Below are 15,087 nucleotides of genomic sequence, written 5' to 3'. Positions count from 1 at the left end.
ATGAAAATAACAGCTTTCCCAGCAGGTCTCCAAAGGATTAAATGAGACCATATAAGGACTCAGCTGGGGTCTACCACCTTACTCATTCTCATGTGCTCTCCTGCTCTAGCTAAGACTCTCCCATGTTCCCTGGGCCAAGGTTTTTCCCTGGATCTTACTCGGGCCCTCTCCTTGACCCTTTCCAAGAGTAAACCTTCCTGCAGCAGCCATCTCACCACCACACCCGCACATCCAAATCCTATTCCTTTCAAGGCCCAGCTCAAACCTAATCCTCTCAAGCCCAACATCCACACTCTCTCTTCCATAAAGCCTCCTAATTCCCACAGGTCAATGTTTCTCTAGCCTGGCTTTATTCAATCCCCTGGGGAGTTAAAAAAATAAAAAGTTCCTTAAGCCTCAGCCTCAGTCATGCTTTGTTGGTCTGCAGTGTGGCCCACGAATCAGCTATAGAAGTGACCTCTTCAGGCTCTGTAATCCCAGAGCACTTCACCAGTATTTCCCTTGCAGGACTTTTTACTTTCTATCCCACATTTTAATTACATACAAATTGTATTTAAATTAGAAACTCTTGGAAAACAGGACCTAATTTACATCCTCAAGTATCACAAGAACAGTGACTTGACCTACCAGACTGGTCAACTATCTGTTGAATATGGAAGTAAAGAAATAGAATTTCAGTACTTCTCAAATACATGATTCAAAAATATGATTTGAAATAAAAGCCTACTGCCCTGGCCAGTTTGGCTCAGCGGTTGAGCCTCGGCCTGAGGACCAGAGAGTCCCGGGTTTGGTTCCTGCTAGGGGTATGTACCACAAAAAAAAAAAGGTTATATATGAAATAAAAGCCTACCAAAACCTGAAAAACTAACCTATATTCAATAGCTCAGATATTAAGTTCTGCTTGACTTATGTGAACTAGGCAATGTAAAAGAGAAGAAATAACATATCCCCAAAACAGAGGAAACATGATTAAAGTAAGGCAGGTACAAGGTTAATCATGTTTGTGGTCTCCCCACATGTCCATCTGCCTTAAGTTCCCTGAATGGATCATGCTCCCTTATGACTCCCCGCCCCACACCACTCACCATGCTTTGAATGTACACTACAATCTCTGATGTACATTCTTCATCTGGGTCTTATAGAAAATACCTTCTATGATAGAAAGTCTTCCCTTAGGTCAAAGTCCTCGTTTAATGTCCCTCCTCTGTACTCCCCGAACACTTGGTAATATTACCTGTATCATAGTACCTGTCAAAAATACATAATTATTCTGTTTAATCCCTACTGGTTTCTGGCAGAGGGAGACTCCCATCTTTGTAACTCCATCATCTTTTATAATGTATGGCACTTAAGAAGTGTTCAATCAATGATCAATGGATAAATGAATGAATGGGGGAAGGATTTTAATTTCATTTGTAAAAATTAGTGAGTTGATAGCCAAGGTCTCTTCCAGCTTCATATTCTACTAAAATGAAGAATCAATAAAATCAAATGACGATTACATATAATAAAGACTTGGACCCACCCAGCCAGTGAGCATCCACCCATGCACCAAGAGGTCGCCCGTTCGATTCCAGGTCGGGGCACATGCCCAGGTTGTGGGCCAAATCCCCAGTGTGGGACATGCAGAAGGCAGCCAATCGATGTTCTCGCTCATCAATGTTTTTATCTCTCTCTTCCTCTTCCTTCCTCTCTCCCTAAAGTCAATAAAGAAAAAAAATTTTTTTTTAAAGACGTGGACCCATGTTTGGAGTGGATCATTTCTAAATCATAAAATCACAAGTTGCTGATTTATACAAGATTTTATTTATATACTGTTTTAATATTTAAGCCTAAAGATAGTAAATTGCTTTTAAATTTACATAGTTTTAATATTTAAGCCTAAAGATAGTAAATTGCTTTTAAATTTACATAGTTTATTATGGTTGGAAAAAATTTCTCTTCAAAAAGTATTAAGTGCTCATTAGGAATCCTAATTTTAACACAAGGTAATATTCAGTTTACATAAGTAGGTAAAGAACTATAAATATTTCATAACTATGGATAGGTGAATATTAAGGAAATATTTACATTGTGAGGCCTAGATGGTACTAACTGGGTCATTACCCAAAAGAATACTCAGTCCAGAATAAATGCATATTAAAAGACATAGGAGTAAGGTCCATGCAGCTTCTGGCTCAATTCCACTTTCAACCTCAAATAGAGCTATTACTGAAAATAGTCATCTCTGCCATGAAGATGTATAAAAGTAGAGATTTGGCTTTGGAATTTGATTATTTTATTAGTCTTTCAAGGCAATTATATATAACATATGGTAAGTTATTCCAAATAAAATGAAAGTATTTTTGTGAGGACTTTGAGCTTACAATCAACTGGGAAGCTATCGCATTCCTAACCTTGTACCAACAGGTGATCAGGCTATCCAAACAAACTAAACTTTATATATTTTTATTGATTACAGCAAAGTTAAAATTATATATATATATCCATTAATTGTACACATTAATCACTGAATTACTTGATAATTACACATAAACGATTGTACAAAATAATTATTCCAACTTAATGAAAGTAACATATAACAAAACAATGTAATCCACAGTTTTTAAACAAGGCAAAATAATTTTCAAGTTTTTCCTTCTAACTTTGACAGCTTTTTTTTTTTCAATTCTCATCCGAGGATAATTTTACATTTATGTTCAGAGTAGGGGGGGAGAGAAACAGAAACATTGATATGAGAGAGACACATCGATTGGTTGCCACCCCCATGACCCAAACCCGAGGCAGGGACAAACCTCAACCCAGGCATGTACCCTTGGCGGGAATCGAACTCGGGACTCCATTGATTTAAAAAAACAAACAACAACAAAAAAAACACCTTATTTTGAGACTCACTGATGTATGAGACCTTTAAAAAATCAAATACCTTAAAAGGATTTCAATAAAAGTGTTTTCTCTTTAATGTCTTTTTAAAAATGTCATTGCATTCTAGCCCTGGCCGGTTTTGCTCAACGGTTAGAGCCTCGGCCTGCGGTCCAGAGAGACCCCGGTTCGGCTCCCGCTAAGGGCACGTACCTTGGTTGCAGTTTGTCCCTGGCCCTGGTTGGTCGTGCGGGTGGCAGCCACTCGATGTGTCCCTTTCCCGTTGATGTTTCTCTCTTTCTCTCTCCTTCCTCTCTCCCTCCCACTCTATCTGAACAAAAAATGGAAAAAATGTCCTCGGGTGAGGATAAAAAATATAATAAAATAAAAATAAATAAATAAAAATGTCATTGCATTCTAATGAGTAATATAACAAGTATATACAGTAAGTGTGGTAAGGTCAGAGAAGGTCTCCTGCCCTTCAAGTTCCTGAAACTACTAAGTTGCTTTGACATCAAGTGTCATTTCAAAACCATGTAAACTAAAGAGAAGAAACAGTGTTTGGATTAAGACAGATGTTGATGCAAACTTGTTTTTCACGTATAAAGGGGTAATTTTTGCTGTATTTGGGTGCAGAAAACTCTGCCTCTCCCTAACGTGTATTATACAGGAAGATTCCAAACACAAGTGCTTTGCAAACACAGTAACAAGAACTAGATCAGGCTTCCCTGCGCCGAGTTCTACATTCAAGGACCAAAACCATCAATTTTATCCACGTCTTCAGAAAAAGGGCTCCGGGAGAAAACAGTCATGAAAAGCTTCAAGGTAAAACTTGCTCAGCAACAGAGTGCTCGGATCCCAAAAGTTTCATCCCAAATTAGTCATCCACGCCTACATCCCAGACCACCCCACCTTCTGTACACATTTATTAGATGACAATACTCTAAAGGACTCAGGACTCAAAAGCAAAACCCTCAGAGTTCAACAAACACCCCACGCAGGGGGTAAATCCATGGCCAAGAAACTCCCTACCACACCAACAGCCCGCCAAGCGCCCCACGCTGCAGTGAGACGCGCACTCACCCACGCTCATCTGGGAGACCCAGACCTGGGGTGTTTAAAATCTGGAGCGCGATAGACTCGGTTAGTCTCCGGGAAAAGGTTCGTACGCCCACCTCACAGCTCCCTTAGGAGCATGCTGGGCGCTGCCATTTTGACAAGAAGGCGGGCCTTGCCCCGGAAGCCCCTTAGTCGGTAGCCCTGAGCGGAGCCGTAGCGCCAGGGAACCCCTCACCCGTCGACTCCGCGCCCGCCACGCCCTAGTCTCTGCATGCGGCGAGTTGCCCGCACTCGGACTCAACGACAGGGAGCGACAGAAACAAAGACCTAAGCAAAGGGACCCTGGAAACCCGCAAGGCCTCTCAGGCAGTGCTGAGGGCAGCCTCCACAAGAGGGGCGGGGCATCTGCAGCCAGAGGCAGGGCGTCCGCGCCAGGGGCGGAGCGACCGTAGCCACGCCCTCGGTCACCCGGGCAACGGGGCCTCAGGTCCCGCGGAGGTGCAATGGGTCACTTTGCTGAGAAACTGGTTGTCCACTTCGTGACCCCGCCCCCAACTCATTGTCCTCTCCGTGACCCCCGGCGGTTTGCGAAGGCATCCTTTGACCTGCTGCCCGCCTTCATGCTCGAACCTCGCACGTCCCTCCCCAAGGAGCGTGGCTCGTTGCACAAGCGGCCCCCCAGGTCCCGTCCCCATGGCCTAGCTCTGCGCCCTCGGCGGGTCCTCCTCGCCGCCCTCAGCCTGCTCCCAGCGCTGCTACAAGCCGGAGACTTCCCGGCGGGGCGGCGAGCAGGAACGCCTTCTTCGTGAGCGCCTCCCCCTTAGCTGCCCGAAGCCCGCCTGCGCCGGCCTCGGAAGTCGCGAGTGACGCCGGGCACCGTCCGCAGCAGCCCGAGGCGGGGACGCTGCTCACCCAGGCTGAGGCCGGGCCCACTGTTGAGACCAAATCCCACTACGTTTTATGTCGTGGTTTTGCATAGGCTGAAATTTTGCGATTGGGTTAAACTCGGGACCTCCGCGAAGAGGACCCACTTTTTTTTCTTTCCAAAATGGCAGCCTCCAGCCGCGCACAAGTGTTAGACCTGTACCGAGCGATGCTGAGAGAGTGCAAGCACTTCAGCGCCTACAATTACAGGTGACCCGACGGCAGTGGGGGCCGGGAGGTCCGGGGAATGTCGGGATGCGGGGAGCCCCTGTCCCTCTCCGGGGGGCCTCGGAGCCGTGACGAAAAGGCTCTGCCACCGATGAGCGTACCCCCGCCGCGAGCCTGGTCCTCTGGGAAAAGCGGGGGGCTGCCTTTCGTTGTGTCAGAGAAGATAAATCTTGTGACGTGTTCCCCCAAGTCGGATACTCTGGGAGCATGGTTAGTGGTGTGTTTCTGCCCTAGGAAGGTGGACGTGAAAGCTGCAAGCGCTTAAGTGAGGACCAGGTTATTGCATATGTACAACTTCCCACAGAATTGGAAGAGTTGACAGAAGTGGCCAGTCAGTGACACATGTCCACAAGCTGAAGGCTCACTCTGCCTACTCCTTTCATTTCCTAGGTGTCTTAATTAGCCTTTTTAATTGCAGGAATCAAATACGTTCCATTTGGCATAATTGGTGGCAGCAGGGGTGGGGAATGTTGGAAGGAAGAGACACAAGTAGCAGCAAAGGAATAAAAGTCTCACAAAAACTTCAGGAGCTGAAACGTTGATCCTGGCCTCACCAGATGGGCATCCACCTTTTAGGCTATTAACAGCAGCAGGAGAACGAAAGTCTGAAGTCTTACATCCTTAATGGAGCGCATAACTTTTTCCATGCTGTTCCATTCTCCTATTTGCTGTTGAGTCCTTCATTCTTACTCTACTTATATCTATATCTTTTGTGTACTTAGGAGCTTCAGCTTTCTATTCTGGTACCTTATGACTTCTGACCCATCACTGTTGTGTGTATCTTAATGGAATTTTCTCTCTGCGTCCTTTTAGATTTGTTATCTTCTAGTAACTAACTACTTGGTCTTCTCTGCATTTGAAACATATTACCAAAACAAGAATCTGATAAGGCCAGCTCATTTCATTGCACCAGTTCTCACTTTTGGTGATTGGCCAGCCTGTTGATTGGGTTTCCTACCAGCAAAGCCTACTCCTAGAACAGACCTGGATAGGTAGTGCCCCCTCCCTTTCTGTATGAGCTGGCAGGCCCTATAATGGGTAGACCAGTACAATCTTGGCTGTCCAACGGAACACCAAACCTCTCAAGCAATGACTGGCTAATTTTTAGATATGTGCATGGAAAGGAAACTCATCCTATAAATTTACAAACAGCATCTAAGTCACACTGATAAGGTTACAGCCACTGGTCAAGTAAGTAAAAGAAACATTCCATGGGAGTACATGGTTTTACTTAATGAGTTTGGTTTTGGAAAGTAACATTTGTAAATAGTAATAAAAGTAATCAAGTACTTAACACCAAAAACTTAACCAAGTCTGTTGAAGGAACCCACAAAATATGGAAGTGAATAAGTGGAAATCAATCATTTTCACCAGTTTGAAAGAAGATATTTTGTCATTCAAATTTACTGAGAATTAACTAGAACTGGGAATCAACACACAGGTCACACACCCAAGAGACAGCAGCAGGGCAGATTTGGGAACACATGGTAAAAAAAAAAAAAGTCAAGGGGGAGCCCTCAGAATATAGAACCTTGGACAAGTCACTCAATCTCAGTGTTTCAATTTTCTTGCTTGCAAAATTAGCTTGTTGGACTAGGTAATCTCTAAGGAGCCTTCCATTTCTAAAATTCCATTTGGAAATGACTTATGAGCCAGGTGATGAAATGTACATATAAGGCTGTTTTTTCAAGTGAATAAATGCTAAGTCAACAGGGGTAAAATGCAGAAAGTCCTTCAAGGCTGTACGTGATAGGCAGAAAATTGAAAATGAGTTTCAGTATGAGCTACTATAAGGTAATATATATTTAGAAAATAATTATCCAAATTATACTTTGAGTAATGCTTTTGAGCTTAATTTATTATCTTCATATAAATGTATTATCCAGAGGAATCTGGTAATCATTTTATACTGTTTCCCGAAATCATGGACCTAAAACCTGAGATTCCCACTAGTGTTATTTCCTAAGATAATAAACTTCCTTGTTATAAAATATGTCTTCTGGCTTTCAAAGACAGCCCCTCCTCCCTGTATTCTTTTCTCTCTGGGATGCCATTTAATCACCCTTGTCTTGGGTTTCTCCTCTTCCTTCACGATTCAGTTCAATCATGACCCTAGGACATCGGTTTTCCTGACTTTTCTCATTCCACAGCCCCCAATCCCATCTAAATCAGTCTGTTCCTATGTATTATTTTACTTCATTGCTTCCAAAACACTTACCCTTACCTGAAGACTACTTTGCCCAGTGTCATACCAGACCCTGGAGATAGAAAGATGAGAGCTTTGGGTTCAGCAAGGCACTTACCATCAATGGCTTTTTTTTTTCTTTTACAACCCTCTGTAGGACAAACTTATAGAAGTCATTTTCACAAACTGTGGTAAGTTCTATGACAGGCATGCATAAGTTATAGAATCAAGAATGCTTCCCAGCCCTGGCCAGTTTGGCTCAGCGGTTAGAGCATCAGCCTGCGGTCCAGAGAGACCCGGGTTCGGTTCCTGCTAAGGGCACGTACCTCAGTTGCAGTTTGTCCCCGTCCCTGGTTGGGTCGTGCGGGTGGCAACCACTCGATGTGTCCCTTTCACATCGATGTTTCTCTCTCTCTCCCTCCCTCCCTCCCTCCCACGCTATCTGAACAAAAAATGGAAAAATGTCCTCGGATGAGGATATAAAAAATAAATGCTTCCCAGAAGATGACACTGGATCAAAGGCATGAAATAGCATAGTATGCTTAGATTTTGACAGAGAGCAGGAAATACTGCTAGAGAGTAATGTGTGGTTCAGGGAGTGACAGAAAATGAGACTCAGGTTAGAAAGGGTCACATATTAGAAGGCTGAAGGGCCATGCTAAGGAACCTTATTCTTAGTTAACAGTCAATAAAGAGCTTAAGCCATAAAGTGATATGGCCAAATTTGTACTTTGGGTAGATCACTTTGGCAGCTATATAGAAGATAATTTTGAAGGTTAGATACAAGAATACCAAATGGGAGTTGGTTACAATAGTGTTGAAGAAAGATTAGGGCCCTAATGAGGGCAGGAATAGTGGAATATAAAGAAAAAAGACATATTTAATTAGAAAGTAAAATTGTTAGGACTCAAATGATTGGATGCAGGAATAAAAAATAGAATCCAAGCAGAGTCTAGAATGACGTCCAGGTTACCAGTCGTCAAGCTAAGGATGGAGAGGTTAATTGTAAAAGTTGTACCATTAACTGACTTAAATACTGAAATAACTGCTCTTATGGAGGGAAGACTTTTGAGTTCAGTTTTGGGGCATCTTGAATGAATGTCACCTGGGATGCCCAGCAGAGGTAGTAATTCACAGGGGTCTGAAGCTCAGGGGAGCAATCAGGGCTGGAGTTGTCATCACCACTGACTTGCTAGGTGAGTCCTTTCACTTCTCTGTTTTGGAGTTTCTTAATCTATAATATGAAGGTATTAATTTATCTCATAGAATGGTAAGATTTAAGTGAGGTAATTCATGTCATGCTTAGAATTGTGCCTGGCACAGGTAATAAGTGGAATTTTATATGGTAAGTAGAATTAAAATCTTATTATTAGGTGATATTTCCAGGGAAAGTATTTAAGGCAATGGTTCGCAGCTAGGACAATTTTATTTGACAGTGTCTGGAGACATTTTTAGTTGTTACAACTTGATAAGAATATGCTTCTGTCATCTAGTAGTTAGTAGTTAGGGATGCTCCTAAACACAGGACAGTCCTCATGACAAAGAAGTATCTGGCCTGAAATGTCAATCATGCAAAGATTGAGAAATCCTAGTTTATGGTGACATTAGTTGGCTTAGGATGCTCTTCTAGAGAACATCAAATTTTAAGGTGTTGGCCAAAGAAGAACCCTTAACAGAGAACAAGAAGAAACAGTCTAAGAATGTGGTCCTCAAACCTACCAGTCTGCTTACAGCGTGTTGGCTCTTGGGTCTTGAGTTCAGCTAAGAAAGAATTGAGAGCCAAGAACCCTAGCACAAGAGGAAATTTATTTAGCATGCAAAATGAAAGTATACTTGGAAAGAATTGAGCGGGCTGCTCAGAGAGCTGCCTTGACTTTTCAGAAAGAAAGTCACAGAGGCAGGATAAGTGAGCCGTGCCCAGCTGGTGTGGCTCAGTGGATTGAGTAGTGTCCCATGAACTGAGAGGCCCCAGTTTGATTCCTGGTCAGGGCATTTGGCCGAGTTTCGGACTCAATCCCCAGTGAGGGGCATGCAGGGGGCAGCCAATCAATGTATCTCTCTCACGTCAGTGTTTCTATCTCCCCCTTCCTCTCTGTCTTTAAAAAAAAAAAAAAATCAATAAAACCATATTTAAAAAAGAGTAAGTGAGCCAGCTGGGCTGCATGAACTCAGGAAACGAGTTACAGAAGCAAAAGAAGGGACCTTGGAGACAGGTTCGGGGGTTAGCCCAGGACAAGCTGCCACTACCTGCTGCTCACCTGGTTGCAAGTCTTGTGAGGACCCTTAATGCTTAGGAGAAAAAAGTGTGGGTGTGCTCTAGAGAGAGAGTGTGCACTGCTTTCTTCGTCTTAGGGGTTTTTATCTGTTATCTAAAGGCAGGAATTTTATGGGAAGTCTAAGGAGGTTCTCAATAGAATATTCATCAGCTTTCCAAGTGTGTCCTTTAATGTACTAATTTATCAAAGTGAGCATATAGGGTAAGGATCGTGGCCTTTACTGATTGGTCAAAGGCCAGAGTAAAGGATCATTGGTTATTACATCTGCATCTGGTCCTGAGGTCAGCCATGGCATCACTTTCTTTGGTTTTGCTGATTTTCTAGGCCTGGAGCTGAAACACAACTGAGATCTAAATGTTCTTTGACCAAAACTCTGTCTTTGTGGTCAACATACCCCAAGACTTTGTTCCAAAGATTATTTGATGGTGATCAAAACCCCATTGTCCTGAGGCCTTTATGCTTAAGGGAGTGGGCATGCAAGGAAAAAGGAGGCAGGTGAGTAAGGGTGCTAAATGAGGCTGGTTTGAATCAGTTATCTGTTTCAGTTTCCCCATTCTACTTGCCAAAGAATTTTCCTACCTTCTTACTATTCTGCCTCAGTCTCAGGATCCTTTACATTGTTAAATGTTATTGGATGCCCCCAAAAGCTTTGTTTTATGTGGGACATAATTATCAATATTTGTCATATTAGAAATTAAACATTTTAAAACACCTATTTGTAGTCAGGCCAGTGTGGCTCAGTGGTTGAGCGTAGACCCATGCCCAGGTTGTGGGCCCTATCCCCAGTGGGGTATGTGCAGGAGGAAGCCAGTTGATGTTCTCTCTCATCAATGTTTCTATCTCTCTCTCCCTCTCCCTTCCTCTCTCTCTAAAATCAATAAAGGAAAAAGAAATTTTTTTTAAACACCTATTTGTAAATGAATTAATAAACCCATTACATATTAGCATAAATAACATTTTTATAAAGAATAATCATTTTCGCCCTGGCCGGTTTGGCTCAGCGGTTAGAGCATCAGCCTGTGGTCCAGAGAGACCCGGGTTCAGTTTCCGCTAAGGGCACATACCTCGGTTGCAGTTTGTCCCCGGCCCTGGTTGGTTGTGCGGGTGGCGACCTCTCGATGTGTCCCTTTCACATCGATGTTTCTCTCTCTCTCTTCCTCTCTCTCCCTCCCACTCTACCTAAAACAAAAAATGGAAAAATGTCCTCGGGTGAGGATGATAAAAAAAAAAAAGAATAATCATTTTCTTTCCCCAAAAAACATTAATGACAAGTGACATTACCATTTTTGCAAATGGCTTTAAAGAGACTTGTCATAATGATGTTTTGTCAGTCACATATTATATAGAAATTATAAAAATGACACCATAGTGATGGTTTTAATCCTCCAGCTCTAATTTCCACTTCAGTTTTAACTTTATACGTCTCATTTAGAAACTTAGAATCCTTAAATATATTCTGCATTTTAATAACTAATTCCAACCTCCCCACTGGGAAAGTCTTCACTTCCTTCTCAAACTAAAACCTACCTTTAACCAGAAGTTGCTGATGTGTGGGAAATTCCATCTTGTTCTTTTTCATCTTTTATCCCTTGACCCAGTTTAGAGCTACACAGACATTTCACCTGGGACAGCTATCCGGTTTGTTAGCATAAAATGTTGCATTTTGCTTCCACGTATTATTAACAATATTACTAGGATATGTTTTTCCCAATAAAAAAAAAAAATCCCTTTTTAACTCTTGAAATGCACGTGTACATTATGAGGAATCGAAGAAACCATAAAATTCTGATATAAGCAGCCAAGTAAGAGTTTTACTCACTATAAAATGTTGAACAGATCATACCTATCTGTGAAAACTGCTTTGACTTTTTTATTACAGGCTATGCAAGAACACAAAGAAGGAGAGGAATAAAAGAGAAAAAGACTACTGTTAATTTTCTAAGTTCCTCAAATTGCATCTTAAGTGTGTTTTCAATTTATTCTATTGAGTTCATATATATAGCTTTTTGTTACCTGATCCCTTCTTTCTACAAAGCCCCACAACAACTAGAAGCAATTAATTTGTGTCAAAGTAAACAATTTCTTAGACTTCTGAAAGATGAATTATTCATTATCAGTAAATATGCTTATAATTTCAAAAAAAATTCTCATGGTTACTAACTTCTGTATGTTGAGTAATAATGGTTTTGAAAAATAAGTAAAAATTGTATTTAAAAAATAAGTTAAATTGTATTTAAAATATTCAGCAGCTTGCCCGACCCATGTGGCTCAGTGGCCGAGCGTCAACCCTTGTGCCAAAAGGTCCCCGGTTTGATTCCCGGTCAGGGCACATGCCCAAATTGTGGGCCCGATCTCCAGTGGGGAGCATGCAGAAGGCAGCCAATCCATGTTCTCTCTCATCGATGTCTCTATCTCTCTCCCTCTCTTTTCCTCTCTCTCTAAAATCAATAAAGAAAAAAATTTAAATAAATAAAATATTAAGCAGCCTAAATTGGGGGGGGGGGGATAACATTTTATACTATTGACAATAGAGAGAAATGTTAAAAATTATTAGCTGTATGTGTCATTGATGATTTATTGAGTTTAGTTTCTATGAGTTTTCAAATTGCACTTATTCTGTTTATACCTAACCTTGGCCCCTAAAGCATTTTAAAAACTTATGAGAATACATATAATAAAATGAAATAATTGTATAATTTTAAAAAATAATAAAAGAGAACCAGGGCAAAGAGGAAATAAAGGCAGCAAATATAAGAAATCGGGGAAAAATGTTACTGTAAAATGCAATTATAAGTATATTGGACTTTTTAAAAGTATCTTTAAATTATTGTGTTTCAGTAAAGTAATACTTTTTTTCTTAATGCACAGCACACTTACAAAACATTCTGTTTGAAAACTTCTATAATGAGTAATAGAAAATTGACTGTCTCTTAATGACTCGAATCAGTAGCCCCATTCTTACTTTGTTGTCCGTGAGTCATATCCTGTTCTCCTCTGTGACCCCATTCCTGACACTGAATCCTACTTAGATCTGTCAAGAAAAGGATCAAGTAATAGATTTTTACATATCTTAGCATTTATTTTTTCAATTAACTGATGCTTAGCCAATTTAGGAACATTCTAACCTTCAGAAACCAAATTAAGTGATAAAATGTATGTAGTTTTATTACTAAATAAAACCAAGTGGTGAATTTCTAGATTTAGCAAGATTTGGCTAAATTAAGGTAGATTCTCCTGGCTTTGTCTGTATTAGTGATAGCAGTGCCTTGAACAGGGTTTCTTCAGCTGGTCTTGATTATCTGAGTGGCTTCATAACCACTCATTATTGGAATTCTATTTGAAAGTATAATAGTTTTTGTTTGTTTGTTGTTAATCCTCACCCAAGAATATTTTAAGGGGGGAGGGGAGAGACATTGATGTGAGAGAGAGACATAATTTTTTAAATTCGATATTTTGAGATTTTAAAAAACTCACAAAAATTATTATTTTTATCCTCACCCGAGGACATTTTCCCATTTTTTATTCAGATAGAGTGGGAGGGAAAGAGAGGAAGAGAGAGAGAGAAACATCGACGTATGAAAGGTACACATCGAGTGGCTGCCACCCACATGACCCAACCAGGGCTGGGAAAAAACTGCAACCGAGGTACGCGCCCTCAGCTGGAACCGAACCCAGGTCTCTCTGGACCGCAGGCCGATGCTCTAACCACTGAACAAAACCGGCCAGGGCCAAAAATTATCTTTTATGACAAATAAAAGAATAAAAGTCTTAATGACTTGATGCTAAAACTCCCTCCTTGTTTTCTTTTTCCCCATATTTCTTTCCCTAATATTGTGATTCCTAAACTAATTTGCTTTCACTATTGTTTTCAATATTATGAATGAGAATTATGAGCAAGACAATTATATCATGGTTTTGAAAGATTCCTGATCTTTGAATCAAGAAACTTTAGTTCAAATTTGAGGATAACTAGCTACTAGCTCCGTAACCTTAGTGTAAATCATTTACTGCCCGGTATGTTATCTATAAATTGAGAAGGCTAAAGTTACAGAACTTTCTAGCAGAATGTTTGGCACATGGTAGGTACTCCAAAATCACTTCTGTATTCCAGCAGATGCAAGTAAATTAGTTACTACATAGTTATCTCTGATATCAACCCAATTGCCAAATTTTTGAGATTTACAGTAGCTACAGTCATTTAAACAACTCAGTTAAACTTGTTGAACCACATTCCATACCAGGTATTAGCAATCCAAAGAACATTATCACTGTAATATATAGTTTTGACATGATGAGGTTGGTGCAAGCTTTTTTTTAAATTTTAATTAATTAATTAATTTTTTTTACAGATGTTTCTCCTTTTTTCCCCACTGATTCCCCCCTCCCCCTCCCTCCCCACCCTGTCCCCAGCTTTGTTGTCCATGTCCATTGTTCATGCATACATGCATATAAATTCTGTGGTTTATCTCTCCCCCACCACCCCCTCTTCTGGGGATTGTCAGTCTGTACTCCACCTCCACGTCTCTGGGACTACCCCATTCCTCAGACTGTTATGTTCATTATATTCCACAAATAAGTGAGATCATATGATACCTGTCTTTCTCTGTTTGGCTTGTTTCGCTTAGGATAATACTTTCCAGGTCCCTCCATGTCGTCTCAAAGGATAAGAGATCTTTCTTTCTTACTGCTGCATAGTACTCCATTGTGTATGTGTACCACAGCTTTTTTATCCATTCATCTACTGATGGACATTTGGGCTGTTTCCAGATCTTAGCTATTGTAAATCGTGCAGCTATGAACATGGGGGTACATATATTTTTTCTGATTGGTTTTTCAGGCTTCTTAGGGTATATTCCTAGAAGTGGGATCACTGGGTCAAATGGAAGTTCAATATTTAATTTTCTGAGGTAACACCATATTGTTTTTCATAGTGGCTGCACCAGGGTGTGAGCTTTTATTCAGCAAGTATTTGTTGGGTCCCTGCCATGTACCAGACCCTTTGCTCCTTGCTGGAGATACAGAGATAAACAAAACATGATCTTTGCCCAGCAGGAACTTGCAGTTCAGTGCATAGAGTAATACACTCAACTGAGAATTTTATAACAATGCAGGATTGAACACATTGTGAGAACAAATAGGAGGGGCAACAGAGCTTGCCCTGGAAGGGGATTGAGTTTAAGAAAGCAGTGGTGGCTGACGTGAGCTGTAAAGATTCAGTAGAGGTTTACTGGTGAAGGGAGGCAGAAGCTGAGGGGACAGATACCAAAACCAAACAAACAAAAAAACAGTGTAGTTGTTGTTGGGTATCAGGCACTACCAGGTGTCAATGATGGCAGATAATGGGAAAAGATAAGGGTACAGAGATGACGTAGATAGAACCATCGATGACACAGAGCCTTGTGTGCCATGCCAACATGCTGGAATGTGTTTCTAGGCAGTGCAAAGCCTTTCAGGTGTTTTAAGCAGACAGCAAATACACCTTTTAGCTAGATCAGCCCCAACAGAAAAGAAACTAAAGACTGGAGGCCACTTAGGAGGTAACTGCATTAGTTC

The 15,087-nt window shown here is 41.2% G+C and overlaps 1 protein-coding gene across 21 annotated transcripts in view; it reads left to right on the top strand.

Moving 5' to 3' along the window:
- Positions 1-4,778: 4,778 nt before the first annotated feature.
- Positions 4,779-15,087, top strand: part of LYRM4 (LYR motif containing 4) — a 163,319-nt gene continuing 153,010 nt past the window's right edge. For 18 of the 21 annotated variants that reach the window (XR_004958969.1, XR_004958968.1, XR_004958970.1 and 15 more), the window contains exon 1: positions 4,779-5,055. Coding sequence is in view for 9 of the 21 variants with exons in the window: in XM_036256966.1 (XP_036112859.1) it covers positions 4,970-5,055 (86 nt within the window). In the remaining 12 variants the exon portion in view is untranslated. Of the gene's footprint in view, positions 5,056-9,862; positions 10,030-15,087 lie in introns of those variants that run through there. The other 3 variants (XR_004958972.1, XR_004958976.1, XR_004958975.1) reach the window with 3 other exon arrangements.

The sequence above is a fragment of the Molossus molossus genome, unplaced genomic scaffold (assembly GCF_014108415.1).
Source record: "Molossus molossus isolate mMolMol1 unplaced genomic scaffold, mMolMol1.p scaffold_m16_p_12, whole genome shotgun sequence".
Classification (NCBI taxonomy): Eukaryota; Metazoa; Chordata; class Mammalia; order Chiroptera; family Molossidae; genus Molossus; species Molossus molossus.
The sequence above is the reverse complement of the archived record's forward strand: the minus strand, read 5'-3'. Positions and strand labels throughout refer to the sequence as shown.